The sequence below is a fragment of the Anopheles ziemanni genome, chromosome 3 (genome assembly GCF_943734765.1).
Source record: "Anopheles ziemanni chromosome 3, idAnoZiCoDA_A2_x.2, whole genome shotgun sequence".
NCBI lineage: Eukaryota > Metazoa > Arthropoda > Insecta > Diptera > Culicidae > Anopheles > Anopheles ziemanni.
Genome location: NC_080706.1, coordinates 65836523 through 65856945, shown reverse-complemented (window position 1 = coordinate 65856945; position 20423 = coordinate 65836523). Strand labels below are relative to the sequence as shown.

Here is a 20423-nt window from a genome sequence, read left to right as displayed (position 1 = left end):
TCTCCTGACGGATCTTTTAACAACCTCTCGTCCTTCCCATCAACAGATTCATAAACCGTTCTATAAAATGCTTTTTTATGACACAGCTCATAAAACGCCACAAAACTAAGGCTCGATTGTATTCGATTATGCACTATGCGTCCTTCGACGAAACGATCATTTCGCGAAAGACTACCAACTTGATAACTTCATTAAGTTTTCTTCAGACAAAAGGCAATAAAAGTCGCACGTAAACCGGTGTTCTCTGTTGATAAAAGAAAACTTTGAGAAGGTGATTTTACACACCACTTTGGCGGCGTAGATGTTGCTTTTATTATTATTCTTGGTATTCCTTCTTTTTTATATCGACCGCGATGTAAAGATTACTAAGTAGCTGCTGCCACGAATGGAGATGAACACAGTTCCAACAACCTCCATCTGCGTTGTTTTGCGTCGCTCAATTCGGAGGCAAAATAGTTGCATGCGTCACAGACATGTGATTTTGTCATTAAGTATAATTCCTGTTGTTACTACTGGCTCTCTTTTTTCGTATCCTCTTCAAACGGAACAGTCGATCAACATTGTCTCAATCACAGGTATTCCTCGAGATTACCGCTGGTGGTTGCTTACTTCGTTCGCCCCCCTCCAGCCGCGCCTTTAATCACGAACCGACGGTACCGCCTGCATGACGATCGATTCCTTGATCGGATCCGGATCGTCGCCCACCAGGTATGTTAGGATGCACGTTAGGTCGACCGGTTCGCCGGAAGGGTTAGCGAGCAGCAGCACCTGCGTTATTCCGTCGGCCGGTGGTCGGAAAGGTTTCGTGCCCGGAAGACTTGTGGCCGACGGGGGCAGCAGGCGTAGCTTGCACGGTTTTCGTACACTCGCATCAAACTGAAAGCTCGGAATCTCCGTGCGTCCCTGATTGATGGTCGAAATCACAATCACCGTCACGTCGGGCCGCGGATGGTCGGCGGCAAAGTTGAGCGTTATCTGCAACCCATCCTTATCGTCCAGCACGGTTCGGGACGGTTCTCTGCTCGGTAGAATGCTATCCAAATCGATCACAATATCGGCGAGCGCTTTGAATTCCTGTTTTACGACACTGCTTTCTCCCGCTTTCATCACTGGCGCAGTGGGAACGTTTTGCTCCTTTTCATCCACGGGTTGCACTTTGACCGGGGGTGCCGCAAGGATAGGATCGTCCTCCTCCGAGCCGATACCAGAAGAAGGTTCCAATCGGTCCGTTGAAACTGAAGATGTCTCTTCCGCTGTTACCGTTGGCCCAGAGAGAAGTGTCGCTTTCATACCGCTGATGATGGTATCTAGCTCTGGAATGGTTTTCTTGGATGTGCCACTAGCGCCAGTGTTTGTAGAACCGTTACGGATCGTAGCAGGAGGGGCTTTCTTTACATCATCTACTTGTACGGGCACTAAGTTTCGGTCAGGGATCTTCGAAGCTGTCCTTGCATTGCCGATGCTGCTCAGCAGGGAATGTATGTCCATCAAATTATCCTTAGCTACACTACCACTTTGACTCCCAATCGCATTATTCCCTGTCGCCGCAAACGGTAGTGATTGCGGCTGGAGAATACTTTGACTAGCCGGTCCTAGCACTCCTCCGGAGGCAATTCCGTTGCTGCCAGTAGATGCAAATATATCGCTGAGATCGTCATAGTTTGATCGCTCCGTTGTGCCTTCCATACTGGCACCACCGGCACGTTCCGTGGGGTCCGTACCCGAAACGTCGAACAGGGTATCTAGCGGATCCGGACCGACAATGTTCGGGCTGTACCTCATCGCCGTGGTGGATTCTGTACCACTGCCTCCTCTGACGGGTGGTGGTTGGTTCAGGACTTTCTCGCGGTATTTATCCAGCACAACCGTCAGTGCATCGTTGACTTCGAATATTTTCTCTGAAACAAACATAAAAAACAGCATACTTTGTTACATTCTGTCAGTGTATGTAATTATGAAGAAAACAATCAAGAAACGTAAATCGCAATCTTAAAATGTTTGCTTAAAAACCAGCTGTTATAGCTAAGAAAGGAAAACTTAAAATAGTTGCAAACAAAGGATGAAGTCAAATAATGTGTTCACATAAAACTACCTAATCAGCGTTATTCGATAAAAATATAAAATAGAAAGAGAGAATTAGAGAGAAACCGTGGTGGCACTACTAACCAAATTCACTAGCTAAACTCCAGAATTTGCCTACATTTTTGCATCCGTTCTCAAGTGACTGAACTGTGTGAGGAAGGAAGGAAGTTTGCGCGGGGATAAATGGGTGAAGTTGTGATGACGATGATGACCGCGACGGAGTTTGCGTTGTTTGTGGGGGGAATTAAGAATAGAGAAAACAGAGAGAACAACGATGTGTGTTAGCAAGACTCGAGCAAGAACAAAAACACAAGAACAGTCCGATTAGTTATAACAAATTGGTCGTGAAACTTTTTGTGTGGCTTCTTGTGTCAAAAAGGGGTAAGCCTGCCACCCCAACGACCGACCGCCCGACCTTTTCGAAAGACTTACCGAGCATCTCTTCACTGTGCTGCGTTTCTTCCGCCAGCCGCACGATGGTCGGATGGGCACTTTCGCACGACTCGTAGATCTCACTCAGTACGGCCAACCCATCGTCGGACGTTTCGCCCACCCGGTACTGGTCCAACATTTCGTCCAGCAGTTTCGTGTTTTCTGCCACCTTCTGCAGCTCGCCGAGTCGCCGGCTCTTCATCTGCGTACGGCGCTCCTCGTCCCGGTAGATGTTCTGTATGAGCAGATTTGCCTTCTCGAAATTCTCCGGCTTCCCGCTGCTGATCAGCTGGCGCAACTTTTGCTGCTCCTTGTCCAGCGCGGGTCCAGCACGATCGTCGAGTGTTCGGTGCGGCACGGTACTGCGCACGATCACGTTCTGCTGCGATCGGTGCTGGATGCCTTGCGTGGCCAGCAGATTATAGGCTTCCTGTATTTTATCGCAATCACACGGTTCGTACTTGTTGGTCCACGTGAAGAGAATATTTAGAATCTGTAAAGTTTGGGGTAAACATCGAATGTTCTATTACAACCAATAACCACTCTCGGAAGCGACAGAGCTATTAGATAACACTCACCCGGTCTGACACTTCGCGTGGTGTATGATCGCCGTTATATTTTTTTGACACCATCTTTATCAGCTCATTAAGAAACCGGAATTTATTGATTTCCGACCGAAACTCCCGTCCGAGCGATTCCATACATTCTTCGAGGGCCTAGCGGTATAAAGAACATTAGCGAAACCAAAAAAAAAATGCTGTAATCATCTACACAGATTGCATATTGCGGTTCGATAAGCAAATGCAACATTTACCTCCAGCGCCAGCAAAGATTCCTTCGTGTTGGTAGATTGAATACGGCTCACCAGTAGCTCTCGGGCGATGGACATCTTCGAAGGATCCTTCTTCAGCGCCATACAGAACAGATCGATAGCCGACACGTCCAAGTCGTGGTTGCTCGGGTTGACGGCTTTGCCTGGCAATAAATTGACAACACACAGATTGCAGTTTAGCCTTTTACCGTACGCACATATTGTGTCCATCATGCGAATGCTGCTCCAAACAATGTACTCACGCAAATACCCATCCAAAAGCGTTCGTGTGTCCATTACGAACGGTAGTGGCTCGTTACCAGCTGTGCGAAAGATGCTGCCGTCGAGGAAAAAAAAAGGCGTCTTATCGCCAACACTGTTATTTGAAGGAGGAGTTTTCCTTTTTGCTCCGCGAATTACTCCGTTCTGCTGTATTGTGATTTGCGACTGATTGATTGCGGTATCATTCCGTTTAGATACGGCATACGTGCGGTCGGAGCGTGTTGACGTACGTCTTTTCCTAGTACTTTTGCACATCAAGTCCCTTTTGTGCTGTACTCCGCTCATGGCACTAGTGACATACGGGCATTCCGTTTGAAGTGAACACAACCTAGTATAGACGCCTAGGTTACTGCGGAACTGTCAAAACCGGAAAATAGAAAACAAACAACCAAAGCAACCAATTTTACCAAGGGGCACGATTAGTAGGGTACTACCCTGCGACCGTTATTTTTTAAAATAATTTTTAAAACATGAATATATTTTTAAAGTTATCAAACAAAAACCCTACACTCGTCGTGCACACAAAATGCAATAAAGTATCAATTTGCCTGGAGATAAACCCAAAATACGTTATTTGTGTGAAACAAAAAGATTAAGGCATACGAAACGTGGTAAGGAGAATATTTCAGCACAAGAAGACAGATAACAAAACACAACTAAATAATCAATTTCTAAAGCTCTGCGAAGGAGGCGAGTCAGTTCTAAACATAATATTGGTTTATTTATGGACGAACCAATGTAGAAGTAATCAGTTTTATGCCTACCTTTTTCATTTTTAAACCTCATCGTACGGCTGCAGGCCATTTCCTTCCAGACCGACAAAAGGGATATGAAAATCAAAAAGCACTTAATTTTGCACCGCTATCGTATCGCATTGAAAAATCTTGTAATACATGCGCATCCCAGTCCGCTCAATTCCTCGAGTTCTGATCGGAGGACGTGCGCCTAGTACGCTTGACACATATGGGACCGTTAAAGTTTTGGCAAAGAATCGTTCAACAAACGTTTCGGAAGAGTCTTCTCAGTCCCGCCAGGGTTGGCCGCATTGTGTACGGATGGACATAAATTAGCTGCCGATTAGCATGATTATGACAAATTGACATTAAAAAGGACCCTTTGGGATGGCCACATTCTTTCCACTTTAGCCAAAGAAGAATTTTTGCCCTCGAGCCTGATGATGGCGACGATAAAGAAAAAAACCAAATGTATGCCCGGTTCGCAATGTGAGAAGTATTTTTTTAAATCAATTTCGACGAAAGCAGATGTCGGAGGGCTCTTCCTGGAATGGCATACAGACATGATAGGATCCCCTATGGGCAATAGATGAGGTAAAAGGTTGTAAAAATGTTGCTGACTTTTGAATTCATCGTTTGGGTTTAATTTTCGATCTAAGCCAAAGTTGAAGAAATTCAATGAAAAATCATTTCAAACTTTACTCAATTTTTAATGTTTTATGTTTTCCCTAAAAAGGTATCCAAAAATTATAACAAACAAAGGCCAATGAACGCTTATTGAAATTGTAATAAATTTCCAACCATAAGCAAAGCGGAACATGCAAAGCTTTTCTGCAATATTGCATTTGTCCTTTCTTTATCTTCTCCTTTCTTCCATCTGAAGATGATATACTGCTAAAGAAAGGCACAAAAATGCACTCCACGGGAGGTCGCGGATCGTTTCGTTTCAGCTTGGCATGCCCGGCACACCACAAGCCTGAGTGATGTTTTGCAAAATTAAAGAAACAAATAGCGAGAAACGATTTGTCAATTGTCCTGGTAAACAACGGCAATTATATACACCTGCACTTCGATCTGCGCGACACGGTGTACGATGTGTCGAGACGGAAGGAGTTCCCCGTCCATCGAGGACCATCGTGTGGTCAGTGACCACGCGCTGATAATTGACTCTAATTAAACGGTCAACAATTAAGCCACCCAAAAGGGACCACGATCGTGACCATTTGCGCACCCGGCGAAGGGTTTGAAGGTACTATTGAGTAGAAAACAGACAGGAGGTCTCACAAATGAAACTCTTTATTTTCTTAGAGCCTGTGAAAGGTGACCACCGTTTTTATCTGTAGGTTGTTGGTTTTGTTTGCCCCAACCAAAGTCTGCCAAAAGAGGAGAAACGGATTGCTACCGTAACCGGCTGATTTATGTGTTAGCAAAAATAAACCACTTGGGCGTTAAGGTGAGCCATCCTGTAAAAAAAACGAACTTCTTTAATTACCAACCGTGGAAGCCCAGAACGATGCTCCTTGATTGGGGCCCCCAGCATAACCGAGGACGATCGGATCGTACGATCCCGAGGCGAAGGGCCAATTGTTCCGTATCCACCAGTTAATAACATCAAGACAGGTTTTGTTGTCTCCTATTTCGGCACTCCGCACGTTTGGTGCGACTATGTTGATCCAGTTTACCATTTTATTTTATTTATTTTTTAGAATTTTATGTTCACTTCTTCGGTTTATTTTTGGAACCCTACAACACCGTACCACCCAGCACCCCCCGTGTCATATCTTTTTGGCAGGTTTTTAAATTATATCTCGGTCGGGTGCGTTGCGTTCTACATTCTAAAAGGAATCCAATTATTTGGTCTGCAAGAAAAAATGCCCCGCTTTCATGGACGAATCGGTTTCGTGGGTACTTGCAAGGCTCTTGTAGGCCAACGCAAGTTTCATACTCTGACGGCACCCAACGGTTTTGGTATCACCGCAAAGACCCTCCCGGGACTCCCGGAGTGTTCCCTGGGGATTGATCTTGGCGGTTTTGCATTTATGTGTGTGTGGGAAATGCACAAAAAAAAAACATCCACAACACCCTTAGGACGTGGCGTCGAAGTGCTACAAAACATACCCTAAGGGTCTCTGCGAGGGTGCCGAAAAAAGAAAAGCAGACACTAAAGAAATGCGTGAAAAAGCGAACTTGATTAAAAATGCATGATTTAGTGACCGGTTTGCAAAAAAAAAGGAAAGGAATAAATATGCTTGTGATACGCTTCGTTTTGGGCTCCCCGAAAAGAAGACATTTTACCGAAGGCGCTTTAATTAATATGTAACGATCGTAAAAATCACTTTACCTCACGAGACCGTGTTCCCTAGTGGAGTTTGAAGAAGTGCTTCCTTTTTTATGCATTGTTTTATTGCGATTGCTCATTTAAGAATATGGAAAAAAATTAACAGCAGTCAGTTTTAAAAAGTGTCTTCCACCAACTAAGCCCACGTTGCCCAGGTTTTCTTTGGTGGTGCAACTTCTACCAACATGATGTTTCGCAAGATGCAAATTGGTTAGTGGACCCTCTGCGCCGGATGACTTTATCACGATGAAGTGTCGAACGAAAATTAATGCTCCCTTTCGGATACGTAGGTGCCTGAAAGACTACGAACGCGACTGTGACATCTTTTTGTTTTTGGACATTCCATGTGGTTGTGCCAAAAATCGAATCATGTGCAACAGAGTTGTGTGATTAAGATTAGGAAAAGACACGAAAATCCAATTAGAGTGATTAGCGAACGGTATAACACAGTTTAAATGTAAAGTCATTCTTGATAGTTTGAAAACATATGAGCTGGCAGTAAACAGGTTTTGTTCATCGTTTCAGATAAGGCCTGAAGATTTTACTAGCTTTGAATATTGTAGTTTTTAAAGCGTGTATTAAATTAACATAATTTGACGTTGATTAATGTAAATTGATTTTCAAATAGTTTGACATACATCAAACAAGTTGCTTGTCGCTTCTGTTTTTATTATCCTAGCTAATTTTTGTTCTTTAGAAAAACCTAGTAAAACATTAAGAACTATGCATTTTGCTTGTTATAGATCATTTAAATATTTGTAGCTTTTCGATATCGTCTTGCATCAATTAACCATTTTGAATAGTTTTTTGGGGACCTAACTGACCGATCAAATGGAAACAAGATCATATTCAAACCCTTCATATTCTTCTAACCGACACTAGCGCCATCTATGTGGGAAAATCATTTTTAATCAATACCCGTTTTGAATCAGTCGTTGCCAAATATTTATTTATTTTGTTATTAGGTAGGATTTAAACGACAAATTTAGAAAACATCGTTCTTTTCATTGCTTTCATTGATATAATCAAGTAATGACTCAAATTTAGTAATAAGCATTATAATTGTTGCATGCACATTCATTAACCATTGGAACAATCGTTTTTAACAAGTGTGTATGTGTGTGAAAGAGTGTATGAGAGTTAGATGCGTGTGTGCGTGCGTCTCGTTGGCGTATGTGTTAGTGACCAATACATAAAACCAAAAAAAATTATTGTCAAACGACGAACCGGTAAAAACCGATACGGAAGGCTAATTTTTGTTCGAGTATAGGTCATCGAATCGGTAGTGCAAGGACTTTGAACCGGTATTGGAAAACACTATCGCACCACTACGTACACACTGTTTGAGCCATCACACCACTACATACACGCGTTGCAAGTATATAGAGAGAGAATGTTCTCTCACCAATCCAAGCAAACGGGAGAGAAAAAGTTTTGTACGTCCCAGATCGAGGAAAGCGAATCCGCTTCGGTAGTATTCGTAGTGAGCCAGTCAGAAAAGGTTGTGTGTGGTGGACGCTGTTTCTTCTTTTTAAGTGTTTCTTTGCTTCCTTCCGCTGGCAATATTGCCACCATTACCCCCTCAGCCTGCTTTGCACCGTCGCTGGTGGATTCCTTTCTACTACGACACGCTACTCGCTGCTGTGGTGTTGTGTGATTGCTAGTGTGGTGTGTGCGCACGCGAGTCGCTGGCTAGGGGTTTTTTTTTCTCTATCCTTTATCTAATACACGGCTAGTCGAATTTAAAGCGACCATTTTTTGCGTCGTTTGTGCATCCACTTCACACCTTCCGGTGCTAGGCTCACCTTCAGTGTCGTGTTGGGATGAAGCCACACACCAACGCCCACTGGTCATATGACGTTTGTGGCAAGTTGAAAAAGCACGAAAGAACAAGTTTTCCGATGGGAAAAATGCTTCGTCATTTACGGACGGAATGCGCTGGTCACTGGGCCATTGTGAGCCATCGTTTCGCCCTGCTGGAGTGCCTATTTTTCCACTCACGGCGCGGTACCGTGCGTGAAATTGGATTTCGCGCGGGAACCGCAATGCGAAGGATGTGTGTGCACTGTTTTGCTTGCTTGCGTTGGCCTTTGATAAAGTGCGTGCAGTCCAAAATAAAACCACCCTCTGCCTCCCCTTCCCTTGGGGTGCGGTCGTGTACCACACCACCACCGGAACGGGATATGTGTGTGAAAAGATAAGTTCTGTCGGTGGCGTGGTAGCGTCATTCGTCCCTTTCACGCGCGTATCCTTATGTGTGTTCCTAGTAGGCGGTGATCCGTGTTTTACTTAACATTCGCTAGATTCAACACACCCGCGAACTAATCTGGCGGATGCACCGAAAGACGCGTGACGTAGTTGTTCCTCTTGCCAGAAAGATGAAGCTCACGGAAAAGTCTAATGAGGTGGCGCCATGGTGGCAAACGACGGAAAGAGCCGGTTGGACAGTTGAAAGAAGAGATCCGCACTATACGGCGTCCGTCGCTTTGACATTTCGAGTCGCCCTCTATCGGCGAATTCGAGACCGTAAAATTGGTATGTCATCATCGCACTGCAACAGTGGCCCAAGTCATCCCCAGCAGCGTAGCAACGCTGCCAGCTATTGGAGTGTTGGTCAGTCCTCCAAGGCAAGCAAAAGGCAAAATTCTCCATCGCGGGGAAACGCGTCGACACGGCACACACTACTCCGGGGTGAGCAAAAAAAGCTATTCGCGTCGTTGGTGGCGTCCGTGTCGTAGCGTGGCAGTGAATTAAAACCCGCAATCACGCGAAGACCTTTGGTGTCGTGCGCACACACAGGCACGGCAAGAAACAAGCGAAAATATGCAGAAAGCATTGGGAAACAGATAATCGCCAGGCACGGGACGCGCGCGTTCGTCGGCGCTGTGTGTGGAAAACGTCAAAAATTGCGTACCGCGACTGTCAAGCAAAGAAAAAGCGCATCTCGTTCGTTCTAGCCAATGGTTCCTGTGTTTTATTCTTTTTAATGGTTCTATTCCGCAGTGACGTGTGCTTAGGGATGCGAAAACCCACTTCCGATCATCACAGCATCCTTTGCCGGTAGTTTGTTCTCCGCTTCCTTCAGTGTAGAACGAGATGTTTGCACATGCCGCTCTTCCCGACAGTCAAAAGAACGACAAGTTGGAACATAAAATGGCGGCATCCCAAAGCAATCGACGCTTCGATCTGCATTCATTGAAGTTTAGCACAATGTCAAGAAGTTAGTTTTTCCAGTGTTTGAAAATGGATGGAAAATTATTTTCGACAACTTTTCGCGCGCTTTTTTGTGCCTTGTAGGTAGATGTGTGCGAGAAGTGCGTACATGTATGGCACAACATCCAGTTCGACAAGTGCCGGACAATGTATCCTAGATCTCCAGAGGAAAGCCACGTGTGTGTTGGATTCTATTTTCTTACTTCCGTTTCCTCTATCTACAGAAAAGTAGGAAACTGTCAGCTACGGATAACAACTTGCGTTCACGGTTTTCTGATGCGCTCGAATGGACATACAGCATCAGCAACATTAAAGCAACACTATAGGCACAGCAACTAACATCATCATAAGCTCGTTACTCTCGGAAAATCCGTACCACCACCACACCTGTGCCGTATGATTACCGCGTTTTCATGTTCCGCTCGGCCGGCAGGCGCAGACCAACGTGATTTCTGTAATGTTCAGTCACACATGTCAGCCGGCCTCCCCTTGCCAGCATGGAGCTGCTCTCTTCCGCGGCCTACCACGCTCTACGATGCACGCACTGGTGTCTCTTATAAAAAATATACCAGAACAGCTAGAGCATATGGATTGGACGCGTGGCGTCTATGAATGTTGGTAGCAGCATACCCGCCAATATATGCATCGGTGTGTGGAATGGGCAGTGCGTTCCAATGTGGAGTTGCTACAACATGACTGCAAGTGTGGCGGGTGGCTATGTTTGAGTAATACGATGCGAAAAACAGATTCACCACGCAATTGCCTGTTGTGATGCGAATGTAAACAAATGCATCGAAGCAGGCGGCATCGTTGATGCCTCAAGATCGCTTTTGTTGTCGCAGTGAATTCTATGTTGGACAGGATTTAGGCTAATTTTAACACTGACGCATTTTTAATTAACTGCATTATACTAATTGTTTTTCTTTATCTTCTCACAGGTGCAGCTTTCTTGAATTTGGGTTATGCCGTTACCCGAAAGTGTATGCAAGTTCAGATCGCGGTGATTAAAGTGAATGAATTTAACTAGTTTTTTAAATTGACACAGGAAACTGTCGATAGTAGGGGCTTCTCCGGGAGAAAGGGCGCTGTGGGGTTTCCTTTTCTTGGCGGTTTTTACCGCCAACGATCGAGGCGCGTCGAGACTGTTGGAAGTAGTGAATCAGGTGTGTGAAAAAGTGCTTCACTAACCGTGTGCTGTACGTGCCGTACTAGTGGTATATCGTGTGAAGTGTTGTGCGGCTTGCCAGTGATATCATTCGGTGAACGAAGATTGCATCCGATAGCAGCTAAATTGCGGAAGATCGACTAACTGTAGGCAAACAGCGGCGGAAGAAATAACGAGAGCTTAAAAGCGGCTAAAATGTGTGCGGCACAGACGAATCCGCCGGCCAGCTTTAACTACACCACCTGGGGGTTCGCGGAAAATCCCCGCTCCGACTCGGTGGTGGAGATAAGCCCAAACATCAACTATACCGTCGCAGATGGATCGTCAGCGGTACGTTGTCTACTGTAGTCGGTTGGTCGTAGATTTTTCAGCCCGATTTTGAATTTCTTTCAATAACCAATTTAAAATTTATTGATAGAAAAATTTCTATCGATATGCCACTTATACAATTTTTAAATCAGTTTCGAGTTACAACAAACGGAGGATGAACTATCCACGTTCCCTGGGCCTTCGCAAGCTAACCTGGAGACATAGACCTCTTTGACGTCCGCACAATTCACGATGTCACAACGTTTTACGACCGGTGCGTTTGCACCAGTTCCTCCGTATCTGACCGCCCTGTTTAATCATTCTTATCCAATATTTATTCGAATTTACGTACAATCGCAAGCAACGCGCCCTGTGAAATTTGTTTGCTTTCCATTTGATGTTTGTTTACATCCAGTAGTTCGTGGTGCGAGCCAGGTGACAGCGTTGACAGCACACCAAAGTGATGTGAGCGGATGAAAACCGATAGGATACCATTACACCGATGCGTGTTTCCGGACGGTTAGTGTTAAGGACCTCTGTACGAGAGGACTGACTATCCACGTACACATAGGGTAAAAAGTCTCGTAAGCCCTTAACGGGGCCCAGTTATGACCAACAAGGTCGTTACGCCAAGAAGAAGAAGAAGAAGAAGTGTTCCGGCTGCTAAGGGCATATGTCCTCATTTTCTGTGATTATCCTTACTCGCTGTGTAAGTCACAGTTTTCCGCGACCATCCGGTAACCCTGCTTCTCGCTGACCTATTTCAGGACAACCACAGCTAACCGCACTGGTGCGCTATCAAAACGTTACTGACATGATTCTTAGATAATTCTACTTTTTATAAATAGTATTTACACTTGCAAAAGGGGGTCCGCGACAGCCGAGTGGTCGCACCGGTTAGAAAATCGGCCCATGAGCGCCGGGGCTCACCACCTCGACGGCGTGGGTTCGAATCCCATCTGAGACCGGACCCTCCCCTGTACGAGAGGACTGACTATTCACATACACATAGGGTAAAAAGTCTGGTAAACCCTTAACGGGGCAGGCATGCCCAAGAGGTCGTTACGCCAAGAAGAAGACTTGCAAAAGTAGTGTATCGAGGAATAAATACATTATTCAGAGAAGTTTCACGAAAGCACAGACAGTGTTTTGGTAAACTGATCCTGGATGAGATTGATGCCCCATATCTTCTAGAGGTAGTAGAACTGTAACACATGCTATAGGCAGTTTGGTATGTCCAAGAACAACCTCCAAGAGAACGTTTTATGGCCAGTTTGCTTCAATTTTGGTGATAACGCTAACACATTTAAGTTGCGGCTTACAATTAATTAGTTTTTCATAAGGACATTTTCTGTCCGTTGAGTGTTCTTTTCTTAACAAATATTCCCATTTATGTACCACCTTTGCGTCTCTGCCATAGTTGTTTGTTTTGATTGTTAACAGGCTTGTCATGTCCTTGTTTTTCTTGTAAGCATGTTGTGTGTACGAAATGTTTTTCGTATCCTGGAGTGTATGAAGTCGTCGGTGGATTCCAACAACACATTGCACCACCACACAAACGTCGCTAGGACATACGAGCAGGAGATAACAGACACTGGTACGACGTGCGGCACGGGTGCACGATGTGGACGGAAGGTCCTCCTGAGCCTACATAGGACACACTTTCGTTTTTGATGACATAGCCCATCGATATGGTGTGCGACTACTACAGTTCCTTTTTGCACACCGAGACACTGGAAGCACGTTCTCTCTCTTTCTCCGTCTCTCTGTTCTTTATCCTACGTACAACATCATTATTATTATTATGCTCTACCATACAGCAGTATCCCCATGCTCCTGGGTGGATGTTGCACGGGTGTCGATGGTGGTGGTGGTGGTGGTGGTGGTGGTAGGTTCAACATATACCTCTTGCCCACCACCTTGGGTGCCATTGTGTCCCATACCTTCAACAACGCCCCTCTCTAGTGTGTGCGAGAGTTTTCGTTTGTCGAGATGTGAGAGTGAAATGTGCGTGCTGCAATTTCTCCAACCCTTCCTCGCGCCCTGCCCCCACGGCTTGGTTTGAAGCATGTTTTTATGCTGTAGCATAACAGCACGAACAGACCTGGTCTGGTGTCCGTTTTTCCTACATACCACCGTGAAATAATCTATCCGTGTGTATCGAAGGCAAGGACCGGGAGTAGGAAGGAGCTGGGGAGTTTTAGTTGGTGTGCTTGCAGCATATTTCTACAGCATAACGCGAATGTGTATGCCCCTCAATGGTCCTGCCTTCATTCTGACGTTTGGAGTTTGTTTTCATCGGTGCGACACACACAATGCTAGGCACACGACGACGACGACGACGATGATGACGACGCGACGATGCTTGCTCTGATGCTCGTCAATGATGTGGACCACGTGAAAGATGCGTGCGGGAGTGTGCGTTGCCTTTCTGGCGGCGCACGGCGCCCGGTGTTTTCTTCTTCTTCGGTGTGGATGGGGTTTCTCATAGATAGATCCTCGCTAACACGGGGGGAAAAACCCATTGGTGTGAACCACTTGGCCTTCTTCTGCATGCCATACACCGCGCGCGCACCCTGTAGAATATTCGGAATTACTTGTACTATAATTCCTCTACCACTACCATCACCGCCGGCCACCAATTTCTCTCCCATACCATGCAACCCTATGAAACCTTCGGGTACGTGTGTAAATTTCATTTTCTTTCTCGTTTTTTTTCTGTTGTGCTGCTGTAGAGACCACATTGGTGGTATGGGGTGTTCGGTATGTGATCATGTTGTGTTGAAGATGACGTTGATGATGTGGTGTTTGAGTATCCGCCGGATCATATGTTTTCTATTTTCCTAGTATTCGTACGTAAAGTTTTATTCGGTTGTTTGTTTTGATTACCGTCGTTCATGTTTTACTATTTACACCACGCGCCAGTCGGGCCGAACGGGTTTGTTTCCGCCAGGAATTCGTGGAAATATTAATATTGCTATTTAATGCGATGGATTGAATAGACGTCTAGACTATTCATAAGGAATTCATTGTTATTGACATGTCTCGTAAACTTTCTCTACTTAATTGGCATCAATAAGTCCTGTACCTGTTTTCCTTTCATTTCTCCCTTCCTTTTGGCATTCTGGGCGCTTTCTGCTGACTTGAGAAATGCAATTAAACTTATGTCAATGTTTGTCGTACCAGAATTTGTTTCAGCGGTTTCCTTTTTTTACACGGCATCAATTGAGCAGCACACTTTAAATTCTTTCTAGCCAAAGCTTACTTGATCTATTTTTACACTTTTGCCATAAATGTTGGATTGATTTCAACGGTTCCTAGACTGAGTTTCTTCATGAACACTGTCTTTGGACAGGTAATCTTTAAAACCAGTTGTGATGGGAAATGATTCCTCTTTGCTCTCTGGGAAGCAGAACCGGAAAGGACCCGATCATCAACACACAGCAACAGCAGCAACAACATGAAAGTGGATGTTATCTGTGTGGTAGTATATGTCGTCCGTTTCGACACAGGGACAGGACACAGGGATGTTGCCGTTCCCTTTTCTCCTTCCTTCGTTTTACACTTATTCCCTCTCTTTCTTTCGTCGCTCTCCTCTTCGCTTATGCTGCCTCCTCACACACTTATGCTGTGTCCTTGTAGACTCATGCTTCATGCAAACATTAAATTCGAACATTTATTCTGTTTGTGTGGTTTTCCCTTCCTTTTTTTGTATACTTTTCTTTAATGCGTACATTGCCTATGCCTAGAGCTCGTACGCTTGTGTTGTATGAGCCTTTCGGTTTCTGGTGTGCAGGGTTTGGGAAAATTCCTTCATGCTACCCTGGCGCCATCGGCCGTTTTTGTGTGTGGATGTAGGTATGTGTGTAGGATATGGATAAAAACGACCGGAAAAACAAGGTGTACGTACGCGGGGGGTACAAGACCGCGTGTGTTGAAGCATGGCAAAGAACGGCATGTTTTAATACGGCTTGTTTCTCTGTCCTTTTGGGTGTGTATTGTGCAGCCCCGCCGTCGACCGTAGAGGCTTGTGTGTCTCTTCGCCGTTGGCACGCGGTGGTAGTTCTCACCGGTGTATGGGGAAGGGCATTCATGGACCACGGGGTGGTGTATACATGCGCGCACTTCAACTAAGAAGCCACTCGGACGACGACGACGACGACGACGGTGGCGGTACTTTGTGTGTGCGTATGTTAGCACACCATCTGACAATAATACGTAGAGTCCGACCGGCGCGTAAATCTCATGTTGCTCTTGCCGGTTGCGTTTTACCTTGAAACCTGCAAACACTACGACGCTCCGCATCGAGCCAACTACCATCCCGATGTATTGAGAAAGAAAAATCTGGCCGCCCAACATCCAACAAGTGTAGTGTTGGGACGCATCACCGTTGGTGGTGGTGTGCGGCGGTACGATGGTTTTCGAATGCCACACACAGGACGCGGGACGCTGCTGTTGCTCCTGCCGCCACTACGGGGCCGGGTGGTTTGCTGGGTTTGTCGTGGCCACTACCGATGCAACCCATACAACCCGTGTGTCGTTGTTTCTTCCGTACGGTCGGTGCCCCTTCGGTTTGGTTGGATAGGTGGTTCTTGCTGTTGTTGTTTGCCGCCAGCTGCCCAACGGATCGGATCGGTCGCTACTTACCCTCCTGTTTGAGCTAACTGCTACTGCTGCTACTCTGCTGCGATTTCGTTTGAAGTGCTTCGTTTTCCTGATCCATATCGCAAACGTTTTTATTCCTGTGCCCTGCCTTTGTTCTCTGCTGAGGTTATGACGGAGTGTACTGAAAGTTATCGAAATTCATGCCACGAGCTTCGGCCTCTGTACTCGTTTCCGCTGCGGTTGAGCGATAGCAAGTGTCAACTTCACGTCGAAATATCGAGAAGGAGGCACTGACGCGACTTAAAAACTTGCTCAATGTCACGGAGGTTAGCAGAGCAATAGGCAATGGTGGAAGCATCCCTACCAACAGCGAGAGCTGCTGCAGCCAGACCTGACCAGGATAGGCATCAATCATATATTGTGGCGAACTATAGAGGCCACGATCATATGAACGCGAGAGAACGAGCGGAACCGATGACAGAATGTTCAAGGAAGAGCAAGACCGAATGATGATGAATGATTGCATCACCAAACTGAAGCAGCTTTTTCCAACGTTGTGCGGATGGGCGTCACTGCTGAATTGAAAAGAATTGCTAACATCCGAAAAAGTGCACCAATTCTGGGTAAAGTGAAATGAAACGATGCGTCGCTGGACGAGATGATGGCAAAAATTAGATTTGTTCGATTATTACTGAACGCTAACGCGCTAGAGCCATAGTTGAACGGGTTATTGTGTCTTTAAGTTTTGAAAGCGTCACTTGAACTATTGTGAACGCGGTTCGGAAATGGATTTTGGAAGATACTCCAAAGATAAAGTATCTTTTCGTCAAACTTGTTTTCAGACAAGAGTGTAATTCAATTAATCCTCTTGCGTAATCAAAGAAAAGGTAACCAAACCCGCGTTCAGAGATGCCAAGCTTTTCGATTGGTGTGTGCGAATTTGGTCATTGGCGACGATGCATCAAATGTAATAGAACTTTAGTTCCCGCATTTATACATCATGAAATTCTACAAGAAATACGCGTTTCCTACACGGCTGTACCAGAAAAATCCAAGATGGCGCCCACCGTGTTGAAAAAGTCTCTCTTCGCCACCGTCATACAATAATTTGTGCGCATGTATGGGTTGTGTGAGAGCATGTACATAAAACTCGCGCTCACTAACACACTCGCAAGCTTTGCAAGCGCTTAGCGTTGTACATAACCACATCAGCAGCATATTTTCTCGATGCTCGTGTAGAGACGCAGTAAATTCGACGCGGGCTTGTTGGAGAAGAAACCTTAAACCAGTGGCCAATTTTGAACGCCAAGCGCGCATACTTTTTTGTGAATGTATTCTGCTTTTCTGCTTCATATGAAACGAGTGGCGCCTTTTTGGGGAGGGATAAAATGTGTTGGACGAAACAATAATCGTTATTTTTCAATTAGTAGAATCGTTGGCGTCGGTTCCTCTAATGAATTCATTGGTAGCAAACACAGCAACAGTCTTTTTAGCATTGGTTACCATACCATTGCTAAATGTCGCGCATCGCCTAAGACTTTCGATGGCTTTGCTTGATTGGGTCACGATTTTGATAGGTTGCACCAGACAAAAACTTCCACCGTATAATGCCAGCTTTTTCGACTTTTAGAAAGGGGAACCAAACAAGTTTGTACGTCGGATTTACATTCCTTTCGAAAATGATGAAAAATTAAACCTAGCTCGATGGTTTTTTGCGCTTTGCGAAAGCAAACATCCCGCAACGTTGCCGTTTGTGTGCTGCGAACACGAATTGCAGCTATCTCTTTCCTTCGCGTACTGCGCTGGCTATATGTTTCACTCTTCCGCCGTTGCTCACGCGCAGGGCGCATGATCGGACAGTGGGAGCGAGTTGAAACGATGTTTTACTCAGCTTGTCTTAGCGGGCTGTCCTTTTCGTTTCCGTTACAAAGGCCTCTTGGCTTCTTTTTACCTTTTTTAAATGCACTTTAGATGCATTTTCATTTTAAGCATTGCTTCATTTTAAGTATCATTTCCAACACGAATATCCAATATGGTTTTGTTTCCTTTCTTTAAAAAATTGAATCGAATTAACTAAATCCAAGGAAAAGTTGTTCGGAAATCGGCAAAAGAGAGGATCATGATGGGTATAAAATGTATGCTGCATTCAATTGTATATTTTTCCTTCGCCTTATAAACCACACTGTACATGATTAACAACATTGCAAAAAAAAATACTTATATTTGTAAAAAAAATCCTTTTGTTCAAACCGTTAAGAAATACAATTTATACATCATCAGTTGACAAACATTCTTGCTCTTGGCACTATCGCTATGGTTTGACCGCAACAACGAGAACATATTACGAATAAACACACTCGACATTTAAAATGAAATGTAAACAACATTTCCCGCCCACCGAACGAACGCACACATACTCACTTGCTATGCCTACTGAGCAGCTTGGCGTTTCTTTCTCTTCATGTGTCCAATTTGTTGCCGGTACGTTCATTAAATTATCTAACACCAGTTGGGTTTTCATAGTAGTGGAAACATCCATTCAGACTGATTGGAAAAATTAGGCGGGAAGCACAATTGGGACACAGTTTACCTCGCATAACATATTTGTACGTAGTTATATAAAATAAGTCAGACAATGGTAATATCAAAAATAGCTAATAGTACTTGAACGCCCCTTGTACAATTTTTACAAAAAATAATATTTGTTATAACATTCTTGAAAATATGTAAATAGTTGCGTAATTAATATCATGAAAAAACGGGTTTAAAATAAAAAATATGATAGATTACCATTTCTCGAACTTTTCTGAAAAAAAACCTACCGACATTCGACCTACCGGCGTCTTTCGTTCATCACGCGACTTTTCCATTCGTTGCAATATGCAATTTATTTTGCTCCCTACTGCAGTTACGTAACCGACGTACTTCGCTACATAAAATTCACCTTCCGTTTCATCCCGAGCCCCCCAGTGTTGCGGCAATGTAACGTGATCATGACAGGAGGAAACCTTGTTGGGAAAAACCCAAACCAAATGGTTTGTACTACGTGGTGGTTGCTTACTAACAAGCGTCTCCCCGAATGCTACGGCTACGATCCGCTGATGTACAGCTGCGGGAATCAGAGATTGCTATGATTGGCAACATTGCTACCCACGGTGAGGCTTTCCAACGGCCGACTGTGTGTACACCCCGTTCCAATGTAGCACAAATGAACCCATCCATGGAAACCACCATGGATGGTGTGCAAACCGGAGAACCGAACCTGTATCTGGGATCCGCTGGAGGAAGGTGTGAGCTTTTCATTTAGCGATGGTACGACGATGATAAGCGTGTACTGCAGATGAAAGTAGGCGAATCAGTTCCTGCGAATTCTTCCCACTAACAAACGGCTCTCGGCCGAACCGATGTAGACGAACTTACCATCCGTGCGGATTCCGTCCTGCAATCTGGAACCTACGGAGAACGAACGAATCGATTTCATTAGCAAACGTTGGATTAGTTTCACTACCGACCTTACTCATGCTGTTCATCAAATGATGGTTCGGTTATGCAAAACATCACTTTAAGTGACAGATAGGATTATGCATCATTCCCCAAAATCCCAATCCTTAACAGACTTGACTAGTAGTTCCATCATTTGGTTGGTGCGTCGATCCCGGATGTGTTATCGGTCCAAGTAGACCCGTCTCCGGATGGACCAAAACCGCGATTATTGCCACATATTGTTTATTTTCCATTTTGCTCTTATTCTTCCACTCCGAGGAGTTCATCTTCGATGGCTTGTTTCTGGACGGGAGGCCAAGCCGTCGGTTCAATATTTTGTTGCGGTAAAGGTGGTCTACGTGAAAAGAAAAACGTCCACCGCAGCAGCACCGGGGCAGCTTATGCTAATGGTTTCCATTAGCATGCACTCCGTTCCGCATAAACCAACAAACAGAACCACACAACCTTTGCTTTTGCTGCTCGGTTGCGGTTAGCAATGGAATGGAAATTCAATAAGGCTTCCCTGCTCCGGATTCTCATTGCTAGGAGCTTGTTGAAGGTTTATCTCGGGTGGGGATGTCTGGGTTTTTTTTTGACAATTGTATGGAATAAAATTTACTTTAGACATTTGTTTTGTTACAGTTATTAACTCAAGGGACTGACAATTCCATGGAACATCGTTGTAATTTATTTTTTGCTATCTCTACAACTTCGTAGGACCTCGGCTTTACGCTGGCTATCTTCAAAACGGTGTTTTCCCAATTTGTTAAATTGAATATCCTTTATTCAAAAGGGCAAATGCCAAATAAAATTGGCTTGCTATCTGAAGAAAGGATCCAAAGAGAAGATAGCGAATAAATCTTGAAAGGAGCTCTTATTGATAAATGGATAGCTTGTCGTAATATTTCTAAAAAGTATGTTGATACCCTGATCTTTAGTTTTGTTTGGGTATAAGCAAGTGAAATGCAA

At 44.8% G+C, this 20423-nt stretch overlaps 2 protein-coding genes across 2 annotated transcripts in view; one reads left to right on the top strand and one right to left on the bottom strand.

The window, feature by feature from the left end:
• Window positions 1–297: 297 nt before the first annotated feature.
• LOC131286469 (ADP-ribosylation factor-binding protein GGA3) lies at window positions 298–3750 on the bottom strand. The gene is made up of 5 exons (XM_058315429.1): window positions 3589–3750; window positions 3329–3489; window positions 3093–3230; window positions 2515–3007; window positions 298–1898 (listed from the first exon to the last, which is right to left on the bottom strand). Exons 1-5 carry the CDS (start codon window positions 3620–3622, stop codon window positions 637–639), a joined length of 2088 nt encoding a protein of 695 aa, XP_058171412.1. The 5' UTR covers window positions 3623–3750; the 3' UTR covers window positions 298–636.
• Window positions 3751–9338: 5588 nt separating this feature from the next.
• Window positions 9339–20423, top strand: part of LOC131285290 (zinc finger protein 420) — a 33793-nt gene continuing 22708 nt past the window's right edge. The window contains exons 1-2 of the mRNA XM_058314145.1: window positions 9339–9642; window positions 10831–11387. Coding sequence (XP_058170128.1) covers window positions 11253–11387 — 135 coding nt within the window. The 5' untranslated portion in view covers window positions 9339–9642; window positions 10831–11252. The remainder of the gene's footprint in view (window positions 9643–10830; window positions 11388–20423) is intronic.

Coding starts and splice junctions, on each gene's coding strand:
- LOC131286469 (XM_058315429.1), bottom strand. CDS start 3,622: ATGGACACACGAACGCTTTTGGATGGGTATTTGC. Junction 3,490..3,588: donor GCTTTTGGATGGGTATTTGC/GTGAGTACATTG, acceptor ATTTATTGCCAG/GCAAAGCCGTCAACCCGAGC. Junction 3,231..3,328: donor AATCTTTGCTGGCGCTGGAG/GTAAATGTTGCA, acceptor TTATACCGCTAG/GCCCTCGAAGAATGTATGGA.